General features: G+C 42.5%; 3 protein-coding genes and 2 non-coding genes across 5 annotated transcripts; 1 reads left to right on the forward strand and 4 right to left on the reverse strand.

Annotated features, from left to right (window-relative positions):
• Nucleotides 1–4882: 4882 nt before the first annotated feature.
• On the reverse strand, nucleotides 4883–5407 carry LOC113616225 (histone H3.1). The gene has a single exon (XM_027099579.1). The coding sequence runs from the start codon at nucleotides 5350–5352 to the stop codon at nucleotides 4942–4944; it is 411 nt and encodes a 136-aa protein (XP_026955380.1). The 5' UTR covers nucleotides 5353–5407; the 3' UTR covers nucleotides 4883–4941.
• Nucleotides 5408–6164: 757 nt separating this feature from the next.
• H2AC17 (H2A clustered histone 17) lies at nucleotides 6165–6865 on the reverse strand. Its single transcript, XM_027099581.1, has one exon. The coding sequence runs from the start codon at nucleotides 6844–6846 to the stop codon at nucleotides 6454–6456; it is 393 nt and encodes a 130-aa protein (XP_026955382.1). The 5' UTR covers nucleotides 6847–6865; the 3' UTR covers nucleotides 6165–6453.
• Nucleotides 6866–7153: 288 nt separating this feature from the next.
• Nucleotides 7154–12775, forward strand: LOC113616233 (histone H2B type 2-E-like). The gene has a single exon (XM_027099589.1). It carries the CDS (start codon nucleotides 7160–7162, stop codon nucleotides 7538–7540), a length of 381 nt encoding a protein of 126 aa, XP_026955390.1. The 5' UTR covers nucleotides 7154–7159; the 3' UTR covers nucleotides 7541–12775.
• Nucleotides 12776–15559: 2784 nt separating this feature from the next.
• On the reverse strand, nucleotides 15560–15631 carry TRNAM-CAU (transfer RNA methionine (anticodon CAU)). Its single transcript has one exon. It is a non-coding gene; the product is annotated as a tRNA-Met (tRNA).
• A 366-nt stretch (nucleotides 15632–15997) lies between these two features.
• TRNAG-GCC (transfer RNA glycine (anticodon GCC)) lies at nucleotides 15998–16068 on the reverse strand. The gene has a single exon. It is a non-coding gene; the product is annotated as a tRNA-Gly (tRNA).
• Nucleotides 16069–19622: the final 3554 nt, after the last annotated feature.

Consider the following 19622-nt stretch of genomic DNA (forward strand, 5'->3'; position numbering starts at 1 on the left):
TGGGAGCTTTTGTGAAACCTCGTGGCTGGCCGCCTGATTATAGATAGCTTCCAGGTGGGGTTTTTTGTCGTTCTTAGCGTCGGTGCTCTCCCCTTTTCCTTACTCATCCTATCACCTTACTTTCCCTTCCCTCACTGGCTGCCACATTTTGCGGGGTAGTACTGGCTTTTTCAAATTTTCTTCATCTCACTTAGAAACACTTCAGGAAGCTGTTTAAGGAAGGTAATCTTTTACCTGTAGTTTCCTTTGGTGAGTCCATGAACAAGTAAAAATGCCTCTCAGGGATTACCACCCTGCCCCCTCCCCCCCTCGTTTCTCTCCTTTGTTGAACTGAGAAATCAAGTGCACCCAAAAACTCCATGCCTTTAATTTACAAATACAGTTGCCTTGCCAATGCTTTGCCCTGGAAATATTTATATTCACATCTATGTGTCCCAAAGGTGTGATTCTCTTTGTTAAAATAATTTGTTAAGTCTCTTCTCCGACCTTCATGGAGGAAACAAACTGCAGATTTCTCAGCTTAAAAAGTTTGAGTCTTTTAATAACCTATAATGGAAAAGAATCTGAAAAAGATAGATATCTGTATGTACATAGATATATAGGTATATTTGAATCACCTTGTTGTACACCTGAAACTTACATAAAATTGTAAATCAAATATAATTCAATTAAAAAATTGAGTTTGAGAATGTTATTTAAATTAAGTACTGTTCAAAGGCTTCCTTTTTGTCTTTCTCAGCAAATAATAATGATATTGCCTGATAAATTCTTGTTGAATAATTGGGATAAATATTTAGGAGTTGTTTGTTTGTTTCTCACATTAGGAGAGCTATTCTTTTCTGAGAGAAATGTTGGCAATGCTTTACAGTCCATAGAATTCCTTTCCCCTTCAATCAGATGAATAAATGAGGTAGGTATACTTGCCTTTCCAATGTTCTGAGGGTTGCTACTGATTCACACTTGTCTGGTTGACAATTCTTAATGTTCTTAGTTCCCAGTGTTGGGCTCAATCCTTTTCATTATTACTGTATTTTCAATTTGATGTGCCACACGTTTATTTTCTTGACACTTGATTTTGTTTTCTCTGTTTTGATTAAACCTTTGGAATTAGCTGGTAGATTGTGTTTATATCTCTTACTTTTCTTTTGGTTTTTAATTTTTTTCTCTTTTATTGTTCTTTAATTGTTCTTCGTTCAAAATTAGTTTACTGACTAGTAACTAGTACCTTTCCTAATTCTCATTTCTCCTGTCCCCAAACACACACACACACTAATCCAAAACACCACTAGCCATTTGGAGTCTTTTCAACTCCATGAACTTAACCTCTCAAATCTTTCCTTCCATTCCATACAGTCTTATTTCTCCACATAGATTGGCCTTTTACCAAGTCAGAACCTTAATTTGCAAAAACCTTTAAGAAACCCCTTACTTTCTCCTGAAACTCTCTCAAAACCTAAATGTATTCTCTAATATACACAGCTTTTCATGCCTAACACTCCCTCCTTGTTTTGTATAATGTCCTACCTTGTTTCCAAAATTTTATAATACCATGGTCTTTATAGTCCCTTCTAAGTGTCTCCTAATGTAGCTAGTTATCATGCCTGAAATATATCAGACAATAGCTGCCGGAAACTCTGATTCCCTTTCATTCACTTCAACTTACTAGCATCTGCAGGGTTGGATACTGAAAAAACAAGAATCAAGATGAAGGTGTGGGTCCTTTGGGGTAGGGGTCCTCTACTGCCTCGCCCTCTTGGGTTTACAACAGGGACAGAGGCTAAGAACACAGTTCCTAAGCTTCTAATCTTTAAAAACAGACTGGTTTCAATAGACTGAATGTTTCTGTTCCTCCAGAATTCATATATTGAAACCTAATCTCTAATGTGAGGGTATTGGGTATTTGGAGGTAGGGTTATTGGGAGGTGCTTAGGTCATAAGTGGAGGGCCCTCATGAATGCGATTAGTGCCTCTATAAAAGAGACCCCATTGTCTCTTCCACACTGAGAAAATAGCCATCTATGAATTAGGAAGTAGGCTCTTACCAGACACTGAATCTGACAGCACCTTGATCTTCGACTTCCCAGTCTCCGGAACTGTGAGAAATACATTTCTATTGTTTATAAGACACCTAGTCTATGGTATTCTGTTACAGCAGCCTGAGCAGACTAAGACACTGGTACTCTGCAAGTCATGCTTTAAAATAGTACTCAGATTTTTTGCCTTTGGTTTTGGTGGTTATTCTGGATTTGCTTGTTTGTTTGTTGTTGTTGTTTGTTTTTTAAAATAAAGCTAGAAAATGCTGTTGGAGATCCTGGCACAGGTGTGCCCAGGTATGGACTGATTCTTGGGTTCAGCTTTTATTTTTGCCATTTATTTGTTTCTTGATCTCAGAAGAAAGAGAGAATCTCTTTTTATGTGCCCACTATATTTTATTTATTCCCTTGTATTAGACCAGTGAAGTCTGTCAGATAACTCCTAACTCTTCTTGTTTTTTCTCTTGCATCTGTTATTTATTATTGTGTAGTGAATTACCAGAAAAGTTAGTAGCTTAAAACAACAAATGTATTTTCTCACACAGTTTCTGAAGGTCAGGAATCAGAGAGTAGTTTAGTTGGGTGGTTCAGGTTCAGGGTCTCCCAAGAAGTGAAAAATCAAGCTGTCAGCAGAGGCTGCAGTTACATGAGGTTTGACTGGGCCTGAGATGGCTCACTCACACGGCTGTTGGTAGTTGCCCACTGACTGTTGGAGAATGCATCAGCTTCTTATCGTGCCGGCGTCTCCACAGGGCTGCCTGAATATCTTCTCAACATGGCGGCTGGGGCTCCCCCACCCCATCCCCAGCAAGTGACCTGAGAGAGAGCAAGCAGGAAACACAGCACCTTTTATGACTTAGTCTCCAAAGTACTTATTGTCACTTTGGCTTTATGCCACACCAGTCTCTAAATCCAGCTCACATTCAAGGGGAGAAGAATTAGATGCCTTTTTTTTTTTTTCTTGGCTGCGCTGGGCGGCTTGCGGGATCTTATTTCCCCAACCAGGGATCGAACCCACACCCTCATCAGTGAAAGTGTGGACTCCTAATCGCTGGACCGCCAGGGAATTCCCTAGTTTCCATTTTTTGAAGGGAAGATTATCAAAGAATTTTTGGATATTTCCTAAAACCACCTTTTCTACAATCAAATTTAGGCGTCAAATAGAACATGTCCTCATTGACCCATAGTACACTTCTGAGATCTTAAGTTCAGATCTCAAAAGACTCCTAAATCCCAGCAGATGTCCTTGCTGAGAACTTCTGCTTTTCCACTTAAAAGAAATCAGGCTTTTCTGCCCAGTTCTTTCTTTCTTTCTTTTTTTTTTTAAACGATTTCTCCTCCTTTATTTTCCTAGTCATTGGAGGCTTACCCAGATCTCATCCCCTTTCAGGGTTTGTTGAAAGAATCCCAAACAGATTTCCTGGCTTTGTCCTCCCAATACTTGGCTACCTTTAGAAAAGACAGACTTTTCTAGAGCTAGTGAAGGATTAATATGTGCCTCATCTAAACCTGGGGAGCTATTACCAAGTTCACATATGAAAAGACATGTGAAAATACTTTGGAAACTATAAAGCTTTATATAATTGTTGTCATCAGTATTATATCTACTCCCCATAGAATTCAAAAAGAATCTGTGATGAAATGTGTAATGCAGAAGGTGGGAAGCACTCAGCGACTGAGGCTATCTTGTGTCTAGGTTGCTTATCAGCAATACATTCATTCAACTAGAGTTTAATGAGCACCTGCCCGTGTCAGGCTTTTTCTATTCTGGAGAAACAACAGTGAACACGAAAAAATTTTTGGACTTATATGTATATGGTGAGAAAAAAGGGGCAAAATTCGACTTTTAAAACAGGTCCACACAGAGTTGGGAGACTAGCTCCTGGAGCTAGTATTTCATACTTGTAAGTGTGACCTCATGTAAGGGATAAGGAGACACGGGGAAGTCCACACGTGGTGTGGGGGGTATTACTGTCCCAAACGGGCTCACTGTGGCTTCTGCCTCAGGGAAGTCACCAGATGTTGATGGCATGCACGGTACCTGTGGATTGCTCCTCGTGCACATCTGCATTAGGAGGCTCCTGAAAGCTATCAAATAAAAAAGTTAATTTGTTAATTTTACAGTATCAAATCTTGGAATGGGTGTGAAGGAGAGTAAACAGTTCAGAGCTTTATCCCGTAGGGTTACCAGATGGTACTACTAAACAGCTAGAAATGCAGTTCTCATGAGAACAAAAATGCTTAGTTTGAACACCCTGTAGCTTCAGCCAGATTCATTCTTTCCTTTTGGAGTTGTATAAAAGAAACTGAATTAGTACATTAGAAGTCTGCCCACTATTGTTAGATCCCGGGCAAACCACCAACATTGTCTGGCTTAATCGAGATGTACTCTGCCCCTCCTGGGACCCTGAACAGTTCAAATCAATAATTGATTAGGGCATGCAAAGTGCTTGTCCTTCCATGCACTGCCAATACATCACAGAACAGTCAGCCAGAACTCCGCACCCCGACTATATCCGAAGTGGGGGAGGGACTGGCTAGTATTTATGCTCTGAATCCCAGTTTACTTGGTTGAGAGTTCTTTTGTTGACTGATTCCTTCTAGTGAAATCTTTGATTACTCAGGGTCCAGGTGACCTTATTGCTAGAGACACTGTTGCCCTTATAAGCTGCTGTTCAGCAAGTCCTTTTAGATAGCCAACAAAACGAACACGGCACGTGTAGCCTTGGCAAGTATTCTGTATACCCATTTTGCATGACAAATATGTAGTTCCTGAAAGAAACCCTTCTCCCGCATTTTCTAAATACCCACCCTAGTATAACAGCTACTCTCAATGAGAACAGAAGTGGCTCTTAAAAGAGCCTTTGGAAGAAAGCAAATGCGCCCAAGGCGGATTAGAAAGGACAGTTTATGCCCTCTCCCCGCGGATGCGGCGCGCAAGCTGGATGTCCTTGGGCATAATAGTGACACGCTTGGCGTGAATAGCACACAAGTTGGTGTCCTCGAAGAGCCCCACCAGGTAGGCCTCGCACGCCTCCTGCAGCGCCATCACAGCCGAGCTCTGGAAGCGCAGATCGGTCTTGAAGTCCTGCGCGATCTCGCGCACCAGGCGCTGGAACGGCAGCTTGCGGATCAGCAGCTCCGTGGACTTCTGGTAGCGGCGGATCTCGCGCAGGGCCACCGTGCCGGGCCGGTAGCGGTGCGGCTTCTTCACGCCGCCCGTGGCCGGCGCGCTCTTGCGAGCCGCCTTAGTTGCCAGCTGCTTACGTGGCGCCTTGCCGCCGGTGGACTTGCGAGCTGTCTGCTTAGTCCTAGCCATGCTTCTGTGCTAATGCCGCGAGAGAAGCAACTGAGCGCTCCCAGGACCAGACTTTATACAGATGATCCGATCCTGATTGGCCAGAACTTTGCGGGAGTAACCTGATTGGCTTTTAATTCAATCCTCATTTGGTTTTTACCGCCTCTGAAAAGTTTTGTCGTCCATACTATTTTGTGATTTCTATTTTCGCAGGAAAGAATTATGGTCGTACTCCATCCTGAGTTTATGGTTTTCGACCAAAACGTTAAGACTCCAGCAAAAAAGGAGTCTGGTTCAGAATTTGTGGAAGTCAGCGCCTAAACTGTCCTAAAAGAAATGCATTTTTTCATTGGAGTCTTTTTTCCTTTTCAGATAATGTAGGGGGAAATTACAGCAAAATAATGTATTTGTTAGTCTCTCTAAATAGTAGTTACATTTCATAATTCCATCAGGATCTATTTTTAATGAGTGTACCAAGACCTAAAATAAAGTTTCAGAATAGACTGGCACACCGGCCTCCTGAACACAACTTTGCCCAGCGTGGTGTGGGGAAGGAGGAGCTTGATGTGTGCTTGACTAAATACTAGTAAATGACTGTGACTTCATTAATTGATTTTGATGCAATCAAATGGCTGATTGGACTTTAATATGTAAACTGTGTACTTAAGCAGGCCTGGAGTAATGATACATTTACATTGATCAGTGATTAGGTGTTTTCCTGTAAATAGGAGTAGCTCTGAAAGGAGCTTTCGAGTAGGGGCAGTTTTAGTTAACTAATGGACCATCGGGTTTTAACGATAAAGACCCAGAAACAAGACAAAATTGGTTTAATATTTAACATTTGCTGGAACAAATAATCACCGGAAATGTGTTCCTGGGGAGGGGACAATAAATGCGGCCGCTTTCATGGTTTTACAAGAGTAAACTGCAAACTAGTTTTTACCAGATGAGTTAACGCATGCTCGGTCAAATCAATAGGACTACATATTTCAACGTACAGTACTGTAAACTTAGCCAGGGATTCGTGATAGGTTTCAGGACAGTGTTCAGTTCTTCCACATAAGTTGTGGGTGGCTCTGAAAAGAGCCTTTGTTCTTAGAGATTGGAGTATTAATTCAGATCTTACTTGCCCTTGGCCTTGTGGTGGCTCTCAGTCTTCTTGGGCAGCAGCACGGCCTGGATATTGGGCAGGACGCCGCCCTGAGCGATGGTGACTTTGCCTAGCAGCTTGTTGAGCTCCTCGTCGTTACGGATGGCCAGCTGCAGGTGGCGCGGGATGATGCGCGTCTTCTTATTGTCGCGGGCCGCGTTGCCCGCCAGCTCCAGGATCTCGGCCGTCAGGTACTCCAGCACCGCGGCCAGATACACCGGCGCGCCGGCCCCGACCCGCTCGGCGTAGTTGCCTTTGCGGAGCAGGCGGTGCACTCGGCCTACGGGAAACTGGAGCCCGGCCCGCGAGGAGCGAGTCTTGGCCTTGGCGCGAGCTTTGCCGCCTTGCTTGCCACGTCCAGACATAGTGCAAAGCTTATGCACCTACGCCAAAAAAGACTAAAGAGAAAGAAAAACCCACAATTTATAACCGCAGCTGCGCGCGAAAAAGAAGCTATTCCATTGGCCAGAGTTGCTGTCCCATTTTAAACAAGACAAATGCAGTTCCTAATAATGCGCGTTCTGATTGGACAGTATTGAAAAACGTCATCACTAATATTCGCCAATCCGACGAAGAACTTTACCAAACCTTATTTGCATATGGATTTGTAAATAAAAAGGACTCGACCGATTCACTATTCTCTCTTTGCTTCTCGGGAATCTTGTAATTTTTTTCATCATGCCTGAGTCGGCTAAATCTGCCCCGGCTCCGAAGAAGGGGTCCAAGAAAGCGGTGACCAAGGCCCAGAAGAAAGACGGCAAGAAGCGCAAGCGCAGCCGCAAGGAGAGCTACTCTATCTACGTGTACAAAGTGCTGAAGCAGGTCCACCCGGACACCGGCATCTCGTCCAAGGCCATGGGCATCATGAACTCGTTTGTCAACGACATTTTCGAGCGCATCGCGGGTGAGTCGTCGCGCCTGGCGCATTACAACAAGCGTTCGACCATCACCTCCAGGGAGATCCAGACGGCCGTGCGCCTGCTGCTGCCCGGGGAGCTGGCCAAGCACGCCGTGTCCGAGGGCACTAAGGCCGTCACCAAGTACACCAGCTCCAAGTGAGCCAGCCCGCTGCCACACATGACCCAAAGGCTCTTTTCAGAGCCACCTACACTTTCAGAGAAATAGCTGGTGCACTTGCCTGTAGTCTAGTTTCTCTCGGGAGAGTAGGGGGTTGGTTTGGGAGCGGAAAATGGGGTAAAAACTTAAAAAGCCCTCCGTAAATATTCTAGTATACGCATTTATGCAGTGTCATGCAAATTTAGTGTGGATTCTTTGGCGTCCTTTGAAAAAGATTTTCAGTTTTGCCCTCAGCTGCAATAGCCAAAATTTCGCTTTTGTTTACACTTTTTCAACGCAAGGAACGCTCCCCGTCTCTGATTGGGCAGAAGCACTATTTGAAAAGCCCGCCGTGGGCTGCAATTGGCCAGATAGTCTGCCATCAGGGTTGTGCGTTTTGAAGAGATTTTCTCGAAAGTAAAAGGATGACTTGCTTTATCTGCGGAAATGCACCGGGCTCTGGAGCCAAGAGCCATAAAGCTGACAATTAACGGTACTGTGTTCTGCAGTCGAATCCTGGGCGAAATTAACCTCTCGGTGTCTATCTCTCATCCACTACAGAATGGGTACGGTAACATTAGACTTGCCTATCCTACGGAGATCTTAGGGTGAGTTGAAGTGATTTATGTCAAAGTGCAACGGGAATATTAAAGGTCAGGGACGTTCCTTAAGGAGAAAAGTTTGAACAAGGAACCCAGCAATTTGGGAAAGCCGCGTTCTTCCAATGTTTAATCGATGTGCCGGAAGGAGATATGCCAGGACTCGCTAGGCTGGGGGAGTAGTTATCTGGCAGTGACTTTAGAGTCCACGATTTAAAATCCCGCGATAGAAGTCAGAGAACTCAGTATTTAAGAGAAGGGCGTACTTACTTAACGCATGGGCTAACTAGGAATATTAGGGAATGGAGTCTCAAGGCATGATCGAAAGTCCTTCAATTCCCCCCTCCCCTGCACCTTTCAACAATGCCTAAATTCTTTTTTTTTGCAGTTGGAAGCATTAACATTTTCCTCTACCCTGTCATCCCCTCTCACCAGTAAATGACTGCTATTGTAAATCTTTTTTTCCCCCATTAACAGCAAAATAAGCCCCTACTACCACATCCCCCCTCCAGGCTGTAACATTTCCTCTCTTTCCCTATTGTCACTTTCCTTAAAGTTGTAGGTATAGACCCTATGTCAGACGAACAGTCTTGTCCCTGTCACAGACAACAAGCCTCCAGGAATTCATGCCAACAGGTCAATGGGTCTGCAAAATATACGGGTTTGTCATTCACTCCTCTAAGATGAGATTCTTTTTCCAGTCCCTGCGCCCCTGTCATTAGATCTTGGGAGTTGGCGACAAAACCCACCGACAAGCTACCCTACTTGGTGGAGAGCAGTCCCCTAATTTCATCCTGAACTCATCAGCATCATATTCATCCCCTCTTTCTATTATTTGCTTTTTCCGAGATTTTTTTCTTCCACTGTTAAGAGATCAGAGGGATAATTACCTTCAGAGTGGGTGAAATAAGAAGTATTGCCCTCTTCTGCCATCTTGTGGCAAGAAAACAGAAGGACCGATCCAAGGCGTCGTGTTTTCCAGATCCAGCTGAAATGCTTCCTAACTTCAACTTTTTACTAACAGTGAGTTAGGATGAGTAGAGTGATCATTTCTGTCTCCCTTTAACCGCCGGATTTGTTAGTCACTTCAAGAGTCACTTGTGCGCATGTGAGAGAGAGAGAGAGGTATTGTTTTGTGCCCTGGTCAGAGCTGTGGAAATAAAAAGGAATAAAATTTTAAAAAAGAAATCAAAATATTATGCACCCTAAAATAAATAAAAAATAATAGCTCACCCTAGTTCTGGTCCTCAAAGTAATAAATACTTGAATGTTTTCTGTAAACCTAAACACCTGACAGAACAATGATACCCTGATTTTTGCTAGACTGCTCTTTGAAGATGTGTCAGGACTTGTCAGGATAATAATTACCATGTGAGTTGCAATTTTTCCACCATGAACAGGCCAACGTGCACGTGGTAACCTCAGTCATTTTGCAGCTCCCCCCTCCAACACACACCATTTTAAATACTTGTGTGTGTGTGTGTGTTTTCCTCAAAGTCTGACTCTTGACCTCTTTGCAGGTAGACTTTTTTTTTCCTTTCCAAACGTTTCTGTCTCTTAGTCCTGCTTTGACAGTTTCTACTGCCTAAGTCCAAACAAACATCCTATTAAAATGCTTGTATTAGTTTGCTAGCACTGCCACAACAAAATACCACACACTGGGTGTCTTAAACAACAAAAATTTATTTTCTCACAGTTCTGGAGGCTAGAAGTCCAAGGTTAAGGTGTCGGCAGGACTGGTTTCCCTCCTTGGCTTGCAGCTGGCTGTCTTGCTGTGTCCTCACATACTCTTCTTTCTGTGTGTCTGCACCCCTGGAGTCTTTTCCTTTTCTTATAAAGATACCAGGGCTTTCGGATTAGGACCCTACCCTAATGATCTCATTTAACCTTAATTACCTCTTTAAAGGCCCTATCTCCAAATATAGTTACTTTGGGGTTAGGGCTCAAAACAAAGGAATTTTGAGGGAACACGATTGAGTCCATTTTGGCATTTAGGCCATTTTTTCCATGCTTTGATCCCAACTTTCTATTCCAAATTGTCTTTCATAAAATGTTTACATTTAGCTTTAACTGCAGCTAAAGAGACAGTTGTGATATACCCTAAACCAGAGGTTAAAAGTCAAATGCTCACGGGGGCCGAGCAGATAAAAGCAAAACTGGCTACAAGGTGCTCTTTGCTATTTTTCTTGAAGTACAAAGACTTCTGACACTGTATTTCACCTTCCCAGTTTTAGTAACATATTTCACTGTTCTCTTAATACTACCCTACGAACAACCACAGCACAGGGATGTTGATAAATGCCAACTCACACTTGGAAACTAAGGGGACCAGTGGGAACTGCAGAAAACTGAAGGCTGCAGAGCCTATACACTATGATTTCACTTGACTGTTGCCTCGTGGGGCTGCAGGCTCAGGGTCAGTGAGTCTTTCAATTTTTTCAAGAGGATTTGCATTTTAATAAGGAATACTTCAAATTTTCCAAATTGGCAATTGTCAACAAAAAAATTAATCGGTCAATCTAAGAAAGAAATGGAAACTTTTATTCAAGCCAAATTGCGGCTGATAACCCAGGAACAGTCTCTCAGAAAGTTCTGAGAGACTGTTCCACCCGTTAAAGATCAAAGCACAGTTAAGTTTTTGAGACTGAGACCTGTACATACAATGACGTGTTATTGACAGTTTACACAATCCAGATCTATGCCTACAAATCAAGTAGTGGGTCAGGGCCATCATGGCCCCTTATGAGATTACGACGTAAGGTTATCTCCTAAGGAATAGTGACCCTGATGAGATTAATAAGGAATGTTATCTCCTAGGGAGATCTGGTTAATACAGATGTACAACACAGACTAAAGGGGAGGGAGGAGGCCCAAATAGGCAAAGAAAAATTTTATGTTTAAAATTTTCTTGTCTTGCCATAAAATATGAATTTTATTTCATCACAACTAATAAAAAATGTATAATAGTGTGGACTCAACAAAAAATACCTGAAAGCTTCCTGAAAACCTTAATCCCACAGCTGGAGAACTCTGAACATTAACAGAGATTTCTGTGTCCATGTCAAGCTGTCCAGTATACTGTCCATACCACCAAAACCCAGATCAAATGCCTGGATCTCCCTATCCTCCTAAATCCTCAACTGAAAAGAATCTGTTTCGCACTTGGCAGCTCTAGACAGAGCAGAGGGTCACACACACAGCAGGCATTCAACAGCTTTTTTTTTTTTTTTTTTGGCAATTTAAGTAAATGGATAAAAAAGTGAACTAAACAAATAATAAAAAAATTTCAGCTCTCTACCAACAATGAGGTAAAAGTGGTGAAAGTTGTTTGGAATAGTTTATTGTAGATTAAATAGTTAATAAATAAACTTATTCTTTTCTAATTATGTTATATTTGTCTTACTGTGATGTATTCTCCTCTACCTACTTTTCTTTGTTCCTTTCAAATTTTTCTCCTTTTTTAAATTTTTTTTAGTAACTGTTCTTATTTCTCCTATCTTACAATGAATAAAATGAAAGGGGAAGGTAGAGGCGGTAAGGATCTTAGCGGAAGCTCCACCTCTTCCCTTCCTGGTTCCACTGCCTTCTGCAAATGGCCCACCCTTGTTCCCTGAACCCAGCTTGCCCCTCTCTCTCCTTTAGCTCCTTGTTTCCTCTATTTACATGAGGCACAGACTCAAATTCTGTTGAAATCAGCTCTCTAGTGAATCACTGATTTCTTTTAATATTTTTTTACTTTATTTCCACGCATATGGGAGAAGTAGGAAAAACCAATTGTCTTCTTCTGATTAACAAATATCACAAAAATAAAGATCTTGAGGAAAAAAGGAGCTGCCAATTAGCAGCTTATTACTAGGGCAAGACATTTTCTTTGCGAAAGACGATCACTTACAGACTTTTACAATTTAAATGTTACTTCGTAGTAACATGGGTCATAGTAACAATCTCTGAGGTCAATGTCTTTGAACATCATCAGAAATAGCCATTTTAGGAAGCCCTACAGGATCTGTTCCTCTCTCCAGCACTAAAAACTGTCTGTGTTTTCAAGGCTAGATCCTGGAATTCCACTGGTCAGTATAGCAATAAAAGCAGGCCTGAGAATGAAAACTTGGCATTGAAGAAGTATAAGGGGAAAGGAAGATTATTAACAGAATGTGTATGAGTTGTCAGAATAAGTTACCAAACTTGGAAGTGTGTGAATGGGATCTGTGGACAAAAACTGTCACCTGCCATATCAGTAAACGAAGGATTTTACCGCAGCCATCAAGCCATCAGCCACTGCCACACACTGACTGTGCACCCTGAGGGGCTTCAGGATGGAGAAAAGCAGGATACTGTCTCTAGGTAGTTAAGATACATATCAAAGGAACGATTTCAATGAGCCCAGACTCTTGCATCTTCCCACACATAAAAACGCGCTAAATTCATTAACTTGTGATGTCTGGTTTTCTTTAATTAGCAGTGATATTTTGATGCTAGACCACCCGGTGTTTGTTTGTTTGTTTGAACTCCTATATATCTTGGCTACTCCCTTACCTCTTCACAGCAGTCCCTCAAAGCTATCTGAGAGGCTGCAACCTGGGCTTAAGTCCTCAGAAGGTCCACGGAATAAAACATAATTCTCAACTTTTAGGTTGTGCATTTTTTTTCAGTCGACAGCTCCCAGGGAGTCCTTTCAGTGGTGCCCGGTGGGGTGGGGCCACGTGGCTGAGCCTCCAGGATTATATGATCTATGGAGGTGTGCATCTTTGATCGCCTTTGAGTGATTAGGCTATTTTACAACTCAGAGATAGAATGTAAGTTGTAGATAATTAATAAAATGCAAATGATTCCAGGTGATGGGTGTGGACAGGAAGGAGGGGGACAAAGGTAAACTGGTCCCAGTCCCATTTTCTTCCTCCAAACCTTATTGAATAGACACTCAACTCTCAGCCAGCAGATTATTGCCTCACACAAGCAGTTTCTAGGCCTCTCTAGGAAATTCTGAGATTTGGAAATCTCTATAGTCGGCATCCAAAGCTATGAAGTGAAGACTGTAATTGAAGAATAACACTTTGCGGAATCAGAAGGCTTGGGTTTTATCCACCACCCAGCCCTGCTGCCACTGCTACCACATTCTGTGTAATTTACTGGACGGTCTCATCTTCCTGGTCTGTTCCTGAACTAAAAGTGATCTCTGAAGTCTCTCTTCCAGCAGAAATAATCTGTTTCTAAAAATAAGTCTCCTTCTTCCAGGTCACTTGAAGCTACTGCTAACAAATGTAACAGATGACAAACTTTGTTTCAATCTCGCAAAATGCTTTTTGTGGGAGATGTGCTATACACAGAGAGTGTGCTTGGAGGCCCGGCCCCACAATAAAATGACTATTGTGAAATAAAATTCACGTTTTATGGCAAGACAAGAAAAATTTAAACATAAAAAATTTTCTCTGCCGTTTGGGCTCCGCTCCCCGCGCCCCCGCCCCCACCTCCCTCCCCCTCCCCCTCCCCCCTCCACTGTGCATTGTGTGTCTGCATGATGCATCCACCAAACCACTCCCATCAGCAGAAATACTGGCCTCAACCGTAAAGAACAACATTCTCCTATCACCAACAAGACAACTCCTTAAAAGAAAACCTTCCTTCTTGATCTTGTAAGGAGCCATGATAACCCACAACTTTGTACTTGCAGATCTGAATTGTGTAAACTGTCAATAATACGTCGTTTGATGTACAGCCCTCTGTCTCAAAAAACTTATATAACTGTGTTTTGACTTCTAATGGGCAGAACAGTTCTTGGAGCTTTCTGAGAGGCTGTTCCCTGGTTATAATCCTCAATTTGGCTTGAAGAAAGTTTTCCATTTCTTTCTGAGATCGGCTGATTTAATTTTTCGTCGACACTATCATAATAGAGCTCTTCTCTTTTCATTTTTATGCATGTCAATAAGAAATTCTAGGTAAGCATGAATTTGCCACTGTGAGAAGATGCTCAGTCTATGGTTACAATATCCAAGAACCGACTGAAAATTTATTTCTTAAATAGAACCCAGAAGAAAATAGTGAATAATGTTTCATCTTTCTGGGCAATTTTTTCCTTTTGATTAATCACATGTTCCTCTGGTGATCTGTGAGATTAGAAAGCTTGTTACTGAAACACCTCAGATGGAAATTGTGTCTGCCATGGGCATCCATGTAAGCAAGACTGAAAATGAAATGAGATCTCGCCTGGTACCTAAAGTGATTCTTTACTGTGATAGGATTTTCATGTGGAAAAAACTTTAAATACAAAAAAAAAAAAAAAATTAAATACAGTTGATAAAAGAACTTTAATGACTGGATTTCTAAAACTTCTATCGCCAGGTTCATAAAGACGTTGCCTTCACTTTAGAACCAACTGAAAATTAAATATGGCCCTTTGGCCTCTCAGTCCAGACATTTATGTAGACATTAGGTATACTCATATGTTTAGTTATAGATTATTACATAGAAATAGACTTACTGTCAATGGTATCATAAAGGAAAGCCTTTTATGTGGGCACTTTGTCAATGCTTTTGAAAATAAGCTTTGTGTTATTTAAATGAAAACTGTAATATGAGTTGTTCTCAGGCTCTTTGCAAATAAAAATTATTCATTAAAAAAAAAAAAGGAATGGGAGATATGCACATCGAATTCATAGTAGAGTTGCCCTGAGAAAGGGGATATTAGGACTGGGTTTGCAGCTGAAGAGTACTTCAATTTTATGTTGTTGTTGTTTTCCTTAAATATAAAAGAAATTTGTAGTTTATATACCATAATGTTAAGTAGTAGATAGATTCTGTGTGGTAATTTTTGTACTCTTTTGTACTTTTTTAGAAGGTGAAAGAAGAAGGTGAAGAATAACGAAGAATAGTCATCTTTGGTGTATTAGAAATCGTAGCTTTTAACGTATTTAACAAACGAGCAACGCCCAAGATGTGACAGGCCATGTTGTAGATACTACAGGAACCACAGGGGGACTAAATACTGAATGAATAAATAAAATATACTATATATTACATAGTGATAAGTGCTAAGGAGGAAAACAGAGCAGGGGGGAGAGATTGTTGAAAACTGTCATTTTAAATAAACCCCAGCTCCCTTTAACCAAATCTCTGAAACTGAAATCAGCTATATATGGTTCTTTTTAACTCTAAATTTAAATTCTCTTTTACAATACAGTAGTAGGTAAAGATGGGCACCTTTCAGCGGATGGATGAATATTAATTCTCTGCTCTCTGAGATGGGGCACCTGACATTAGAGACTTTTTGATTTGCGAATTATTTTCGTCACAAAATTTTCTTGGGATAAAAATCTACCCCTGAATTACCCATATTTTCATGAGGTACAGAAAGAAGGGAAACAGGGTTGCTAAGACTACGGTACCTCGTTCCCCCCCCCACCCCGAAAAAAAGAAAAGAAGCACCTAGCAGAGGATGGTTTCGATCCATCGACCTCTGGGTTATGGGCCCAGCACGCTTCCGCTGCGCCACTCTGCTGAACACGGCGGCTAGGGTTCGCAGTAATTCCTTTATTATATTTTTATTTAAAGAGAGCTGTTTTTATAAGTTGAAAAAAGTTTTCTTTCCATCAGAGCCCATTCGCTGGCTTTACTCATGCTTCAAACAGAAGAATGAATCCAGAGCAGATTGACTCCATATATTCTGAACACAGAAAATTGGATGTTTCTTTTAGGAAAACAGCCCGTCTCCAGCCAGCCTGCCCCTTTCACCTTGCAGAAGTGACTCCGGGTCTTATGGTCACAAAATATACGAGTAGGTCAAAATTCGAATGTATAAAGTATCCGAGTTCAAAACGAGAGCATTTTGAAAATTGAAAGGATTTTTTTAAAACAAAAGGCTCTCTGCATTGGCCGGGAATCGAACCCGGGCCTCCCGCGTGGCAGGCGAGAATTCTACCACTGAACCACCAATGCCTACACGGCAGCTTCCTACACATTTTTCACATGGCTTTTGCCTGTTATTTTTATCGCTACATTGAAACAACCCGAATTTTCTTGCCGAAAAAAATGTTTAGTTTTTTGCTCTTACTGACTAGAAACTTGTAATGTTCCTTCTTTTCAGGAAACCCTCCCTTCCACTGCAAGCTCAGAGCGTCCCCCTGCGACACCGGAGGCTGGCCCGGGTGTGGGCGGCCCAGTCTCGGGCGCGTCTCAGCGGCCGGTAGCCGCCCCCGCGCCCCCGCCACTATTCTAGCCCCTGGGTCGCGGGCGCCCTCGAGGAGGAAGAGAATCGAAGAGAGGAAGGGAAGAGGGTGGGGAGCAAAAGGGGGAAGAAGGGGAGGAACGAGAGGGAAGGGGAAGGAGCCTAGTGCTGTTCCCCTCTGGTCACCCCAAAGGGTAGGCTGTGGGAGATTTAGGAATTCTGTGGGTTTGTTTGCCTTATGCTTCGGTTGCCATGGTTATGGAGGTGGCACTAGAAATTCCTTCCAGTCAAATAAAGAACAAAGGTCTTATTAAAGGGTAATTTTCCCCAAAAAAATACAATCGTGACTCTCATACAGGTATAAAAATGAACCCCTTTGAAAAGATTTTATTTAACTCACTAACGAGGTAACTGGTGAGGTGTTACTACAATTCAAAGGAGAATTCGAAGAATGGAGGCCATTTATAGATCAGGAATATTGAAATTAAAGTGTAAATAGGGCCCAAACTGGCTTTTACACGGTTAGGGATTGGTGGGGAGGGTGGACTAGGGAGGGAGAAAATGTCCCACCAGTAGACAATTAATTTGCATGTCTATAGACAGGAGTTATTTTCTATTGCTATCATATCTACAATCTACAGAATTGTAAAATAGCTCTCACAGAATCAGATGACACAAAAGGGTGTGCTATAATTTTCCTTTGAAGCACAAATTTCCCTGACAGTCCCTTTCTTTCTCAGGAAAATTCTGCAGACTCAGCACTGACAGAAGGGCTAAACTCACAAATTAAACACACCGTTTAAAAGCTCACCATAGTTCAAAGCCAAGGGCGCTGGTCTGCTGTTTCTGACCATCTCCCCTTAAAGTCTAGGGTGGGGGATTCTTAACAGGTGGGTTCACAGATCCTTGTAAGAACGGATGAAAGATCTGGATAAACTCCTTAGAAACCTGTACACATACACACATTTGCATTCGAGTTCAGGTTTGGGGCCTAGGATGACAGTCCGTGATCCAGTAGTTCCAGGGTCTCTGCTCTCCCTCTTTTAACCTGGAAGGTGGCCTTCATTAAGTACCATCCTCTCCATACTTCTCATTCATTCATTCCTGCCATCACCCACTTCAGGAACTGCAGCCTCTCTTTTATGAAGGCCCCACTTGGGGGCTCAGCATAGTTTAGGGGTGGGATGGATGGGAGCTAATGTATAACTAGGTGTAGATTAACCTACATTCCTTAAAATCATGCCCAATGCCCTACATGCCTGCCTTACCCCCATGTACACACACGTTGTATGATTAGGCCACCCAAGATGGCTGTTCTCTTGCTCTCTGTACCTTCATCCCCTGCTCGACCAGTGCCTGCTTCACCTACACCCTACTCACCTGACTGACCTTCCCTCTTAATCATACATCCTAATCAGTAAATACCTGTGTACTTGCCCCGGCCCCATCTAGTGACTGTTCTAATCTTTAGATCGGAACTATCTCCACTATGATAGCTTATCAAAGGAGCGGTGAGGGGCACGGCCCTCTGGTTTCCCTGGCAACCGATGAGCCAATCGGATGTCAATTCCCCCCATAACCTGTAACCTCCCTCTTCCCCTGGGAGCGAAGACTATTGGCATGTCCTGCCTGCCATCTGCCGCTGGCGTGTCGCACCAGGACCTTGCTTCAGATATGTAAATTGTGGGAAGAAAATACACGGGGAAATTAATAAAACACAAGGGTTATTTTAGTGAAGTATCTTTGTGCAGACTCATCTTGGTTCTGACTTTCCATCTTCTTCATGGCCATAAAATTCCCCTGGAGAAGGAATTTATGGCAGTCCTCATTTCTCAGAATTTTCTGCTTTACTACTTGCAGCAAGTCCGGAGAACACCAGGGCTCTTTCCCAAAGCAGTGTCTCCCAGAGCAGCAAAACTGGGGAAATTTTAAGCTAAGAGTACATGCATATTCATGAAGGGGCTTGAACAGAGGAGAATTCAGCATAGAATTGCGGCAAAGGTCAGCAGGGTTCAAGCTTTAGTCAAAGTCACAAGGGTCATAAAGGGTCAACATTATCATCCCTTAGGCTCCGGTTGATCTGGTGGTTGAGCACTTGAATTTAAATTCTGCAAGCCAGCTAGAGAATGTGCTTCAGGCTAATCTTTACCACAGAAACAGAACTGGGAGTCTTTCCCACTGATTTACTATCTTTGCTATTGTTACTTCTCTTGCCTGATAACAGTCCTTTGTTCCTGCATTCTTTTGTTCCCTTTAGATCATTAATTACTGAGACCTGTTCAAGGACAAGGATCGTGACCAGGTTTAGATCAGTTATGGGCCATTTTCAGGCAAAGCAGGGTAAACCAGGGTATGGTTGTTATGAATATTTAAGTCAGGGCCTTCTCCATTGATAAGTTTCTAGAGATTTGGTTATCTTGCTATTCCTGATACAGAGAGGGAGACACCCTTGCAAATAGAGGTTTCCCTTATAAATATAAATGTCTCTTACAAAAGCGGAACTTTGACTCAGTTTTCAGATCTTCTCCTGTGTCTGCAGTTTGGTACTATTTGATAAACAAATATTTGCTAGGTCATATACATTAATATGTATAAAATAGATAACTAATAAGAACCTGCTATATAAGAAATAAATTTAATTAAAAAAATATTTGCTAGGTCACGCAGAGACAGTGGTCTCTGATCTGTAACACCTGCCGAGTTTCCACTCCACGCCTAGCCCATATTTGTTGCAGTGTAAGGGAGCAGAATTTGCCACCCTAAGATGCCTTTGGCATATGAATTGTTTTAAGCCGGTTATTATCTGAGAAACAGCAGACAAGGGATGTAATTGAGCAGGACCCCATGGAGCCTTCCCAGGACAGGCCTTCCTCCATATCCTCTGCTTTAGTTCCTCTCTGAAGTACCTAGATAATAGCATTTCCTGGGTTGTTTTACAGATGTAAAAAACCTCCCCCTCTCAAACAAATGGAAGATGTTAACCACTTGAGGACCATAAACACATAGCCCCAGGCCTCCTGGAGCCTAAGGACTGATAAAGTGAACCCCTGTGACACCACCCTGCTACCTCATCATCAGCCAATCAGAGAACTGTGCACAAGCTGATCACAGACCCTGCAAACCCTTCCCCCCCTCTCCCCACCCCGCACCACTTCCTTCAGGGAGCTTGGGGCTTTTTAGGGCATGAGCCACCTGTCTCCTTGCATGGCCTTGCAATAAATCTTTCTCTGCTCAAACTCTGACGTTTCAGTTTGTTTGGCCTCACCGTGCATCGGGCACACGAACTTGTGTTAACAGAGAAGGGCTCTGAAAATCAAGTAGAAGC

This window comes from Aethalodelphis obliquidens, unplaced genomic scaffold, assembly GCF_003676395.1.
Source record: "Aethalodelphis obliquidens isolate GAN/ISIS:26980383/991018 unplaced genomic scaffold, ASM367639v1 scaffold133, whole genome shotgun sequence".
NCBI classification, from domain to species: domain Eukaryota; kingdom Metazoa; phylum Chordata; class Mammalia; order Artiodactyla; family Delphinidae; genus Aethalodelphis; species Aethalodelphis obliquidens.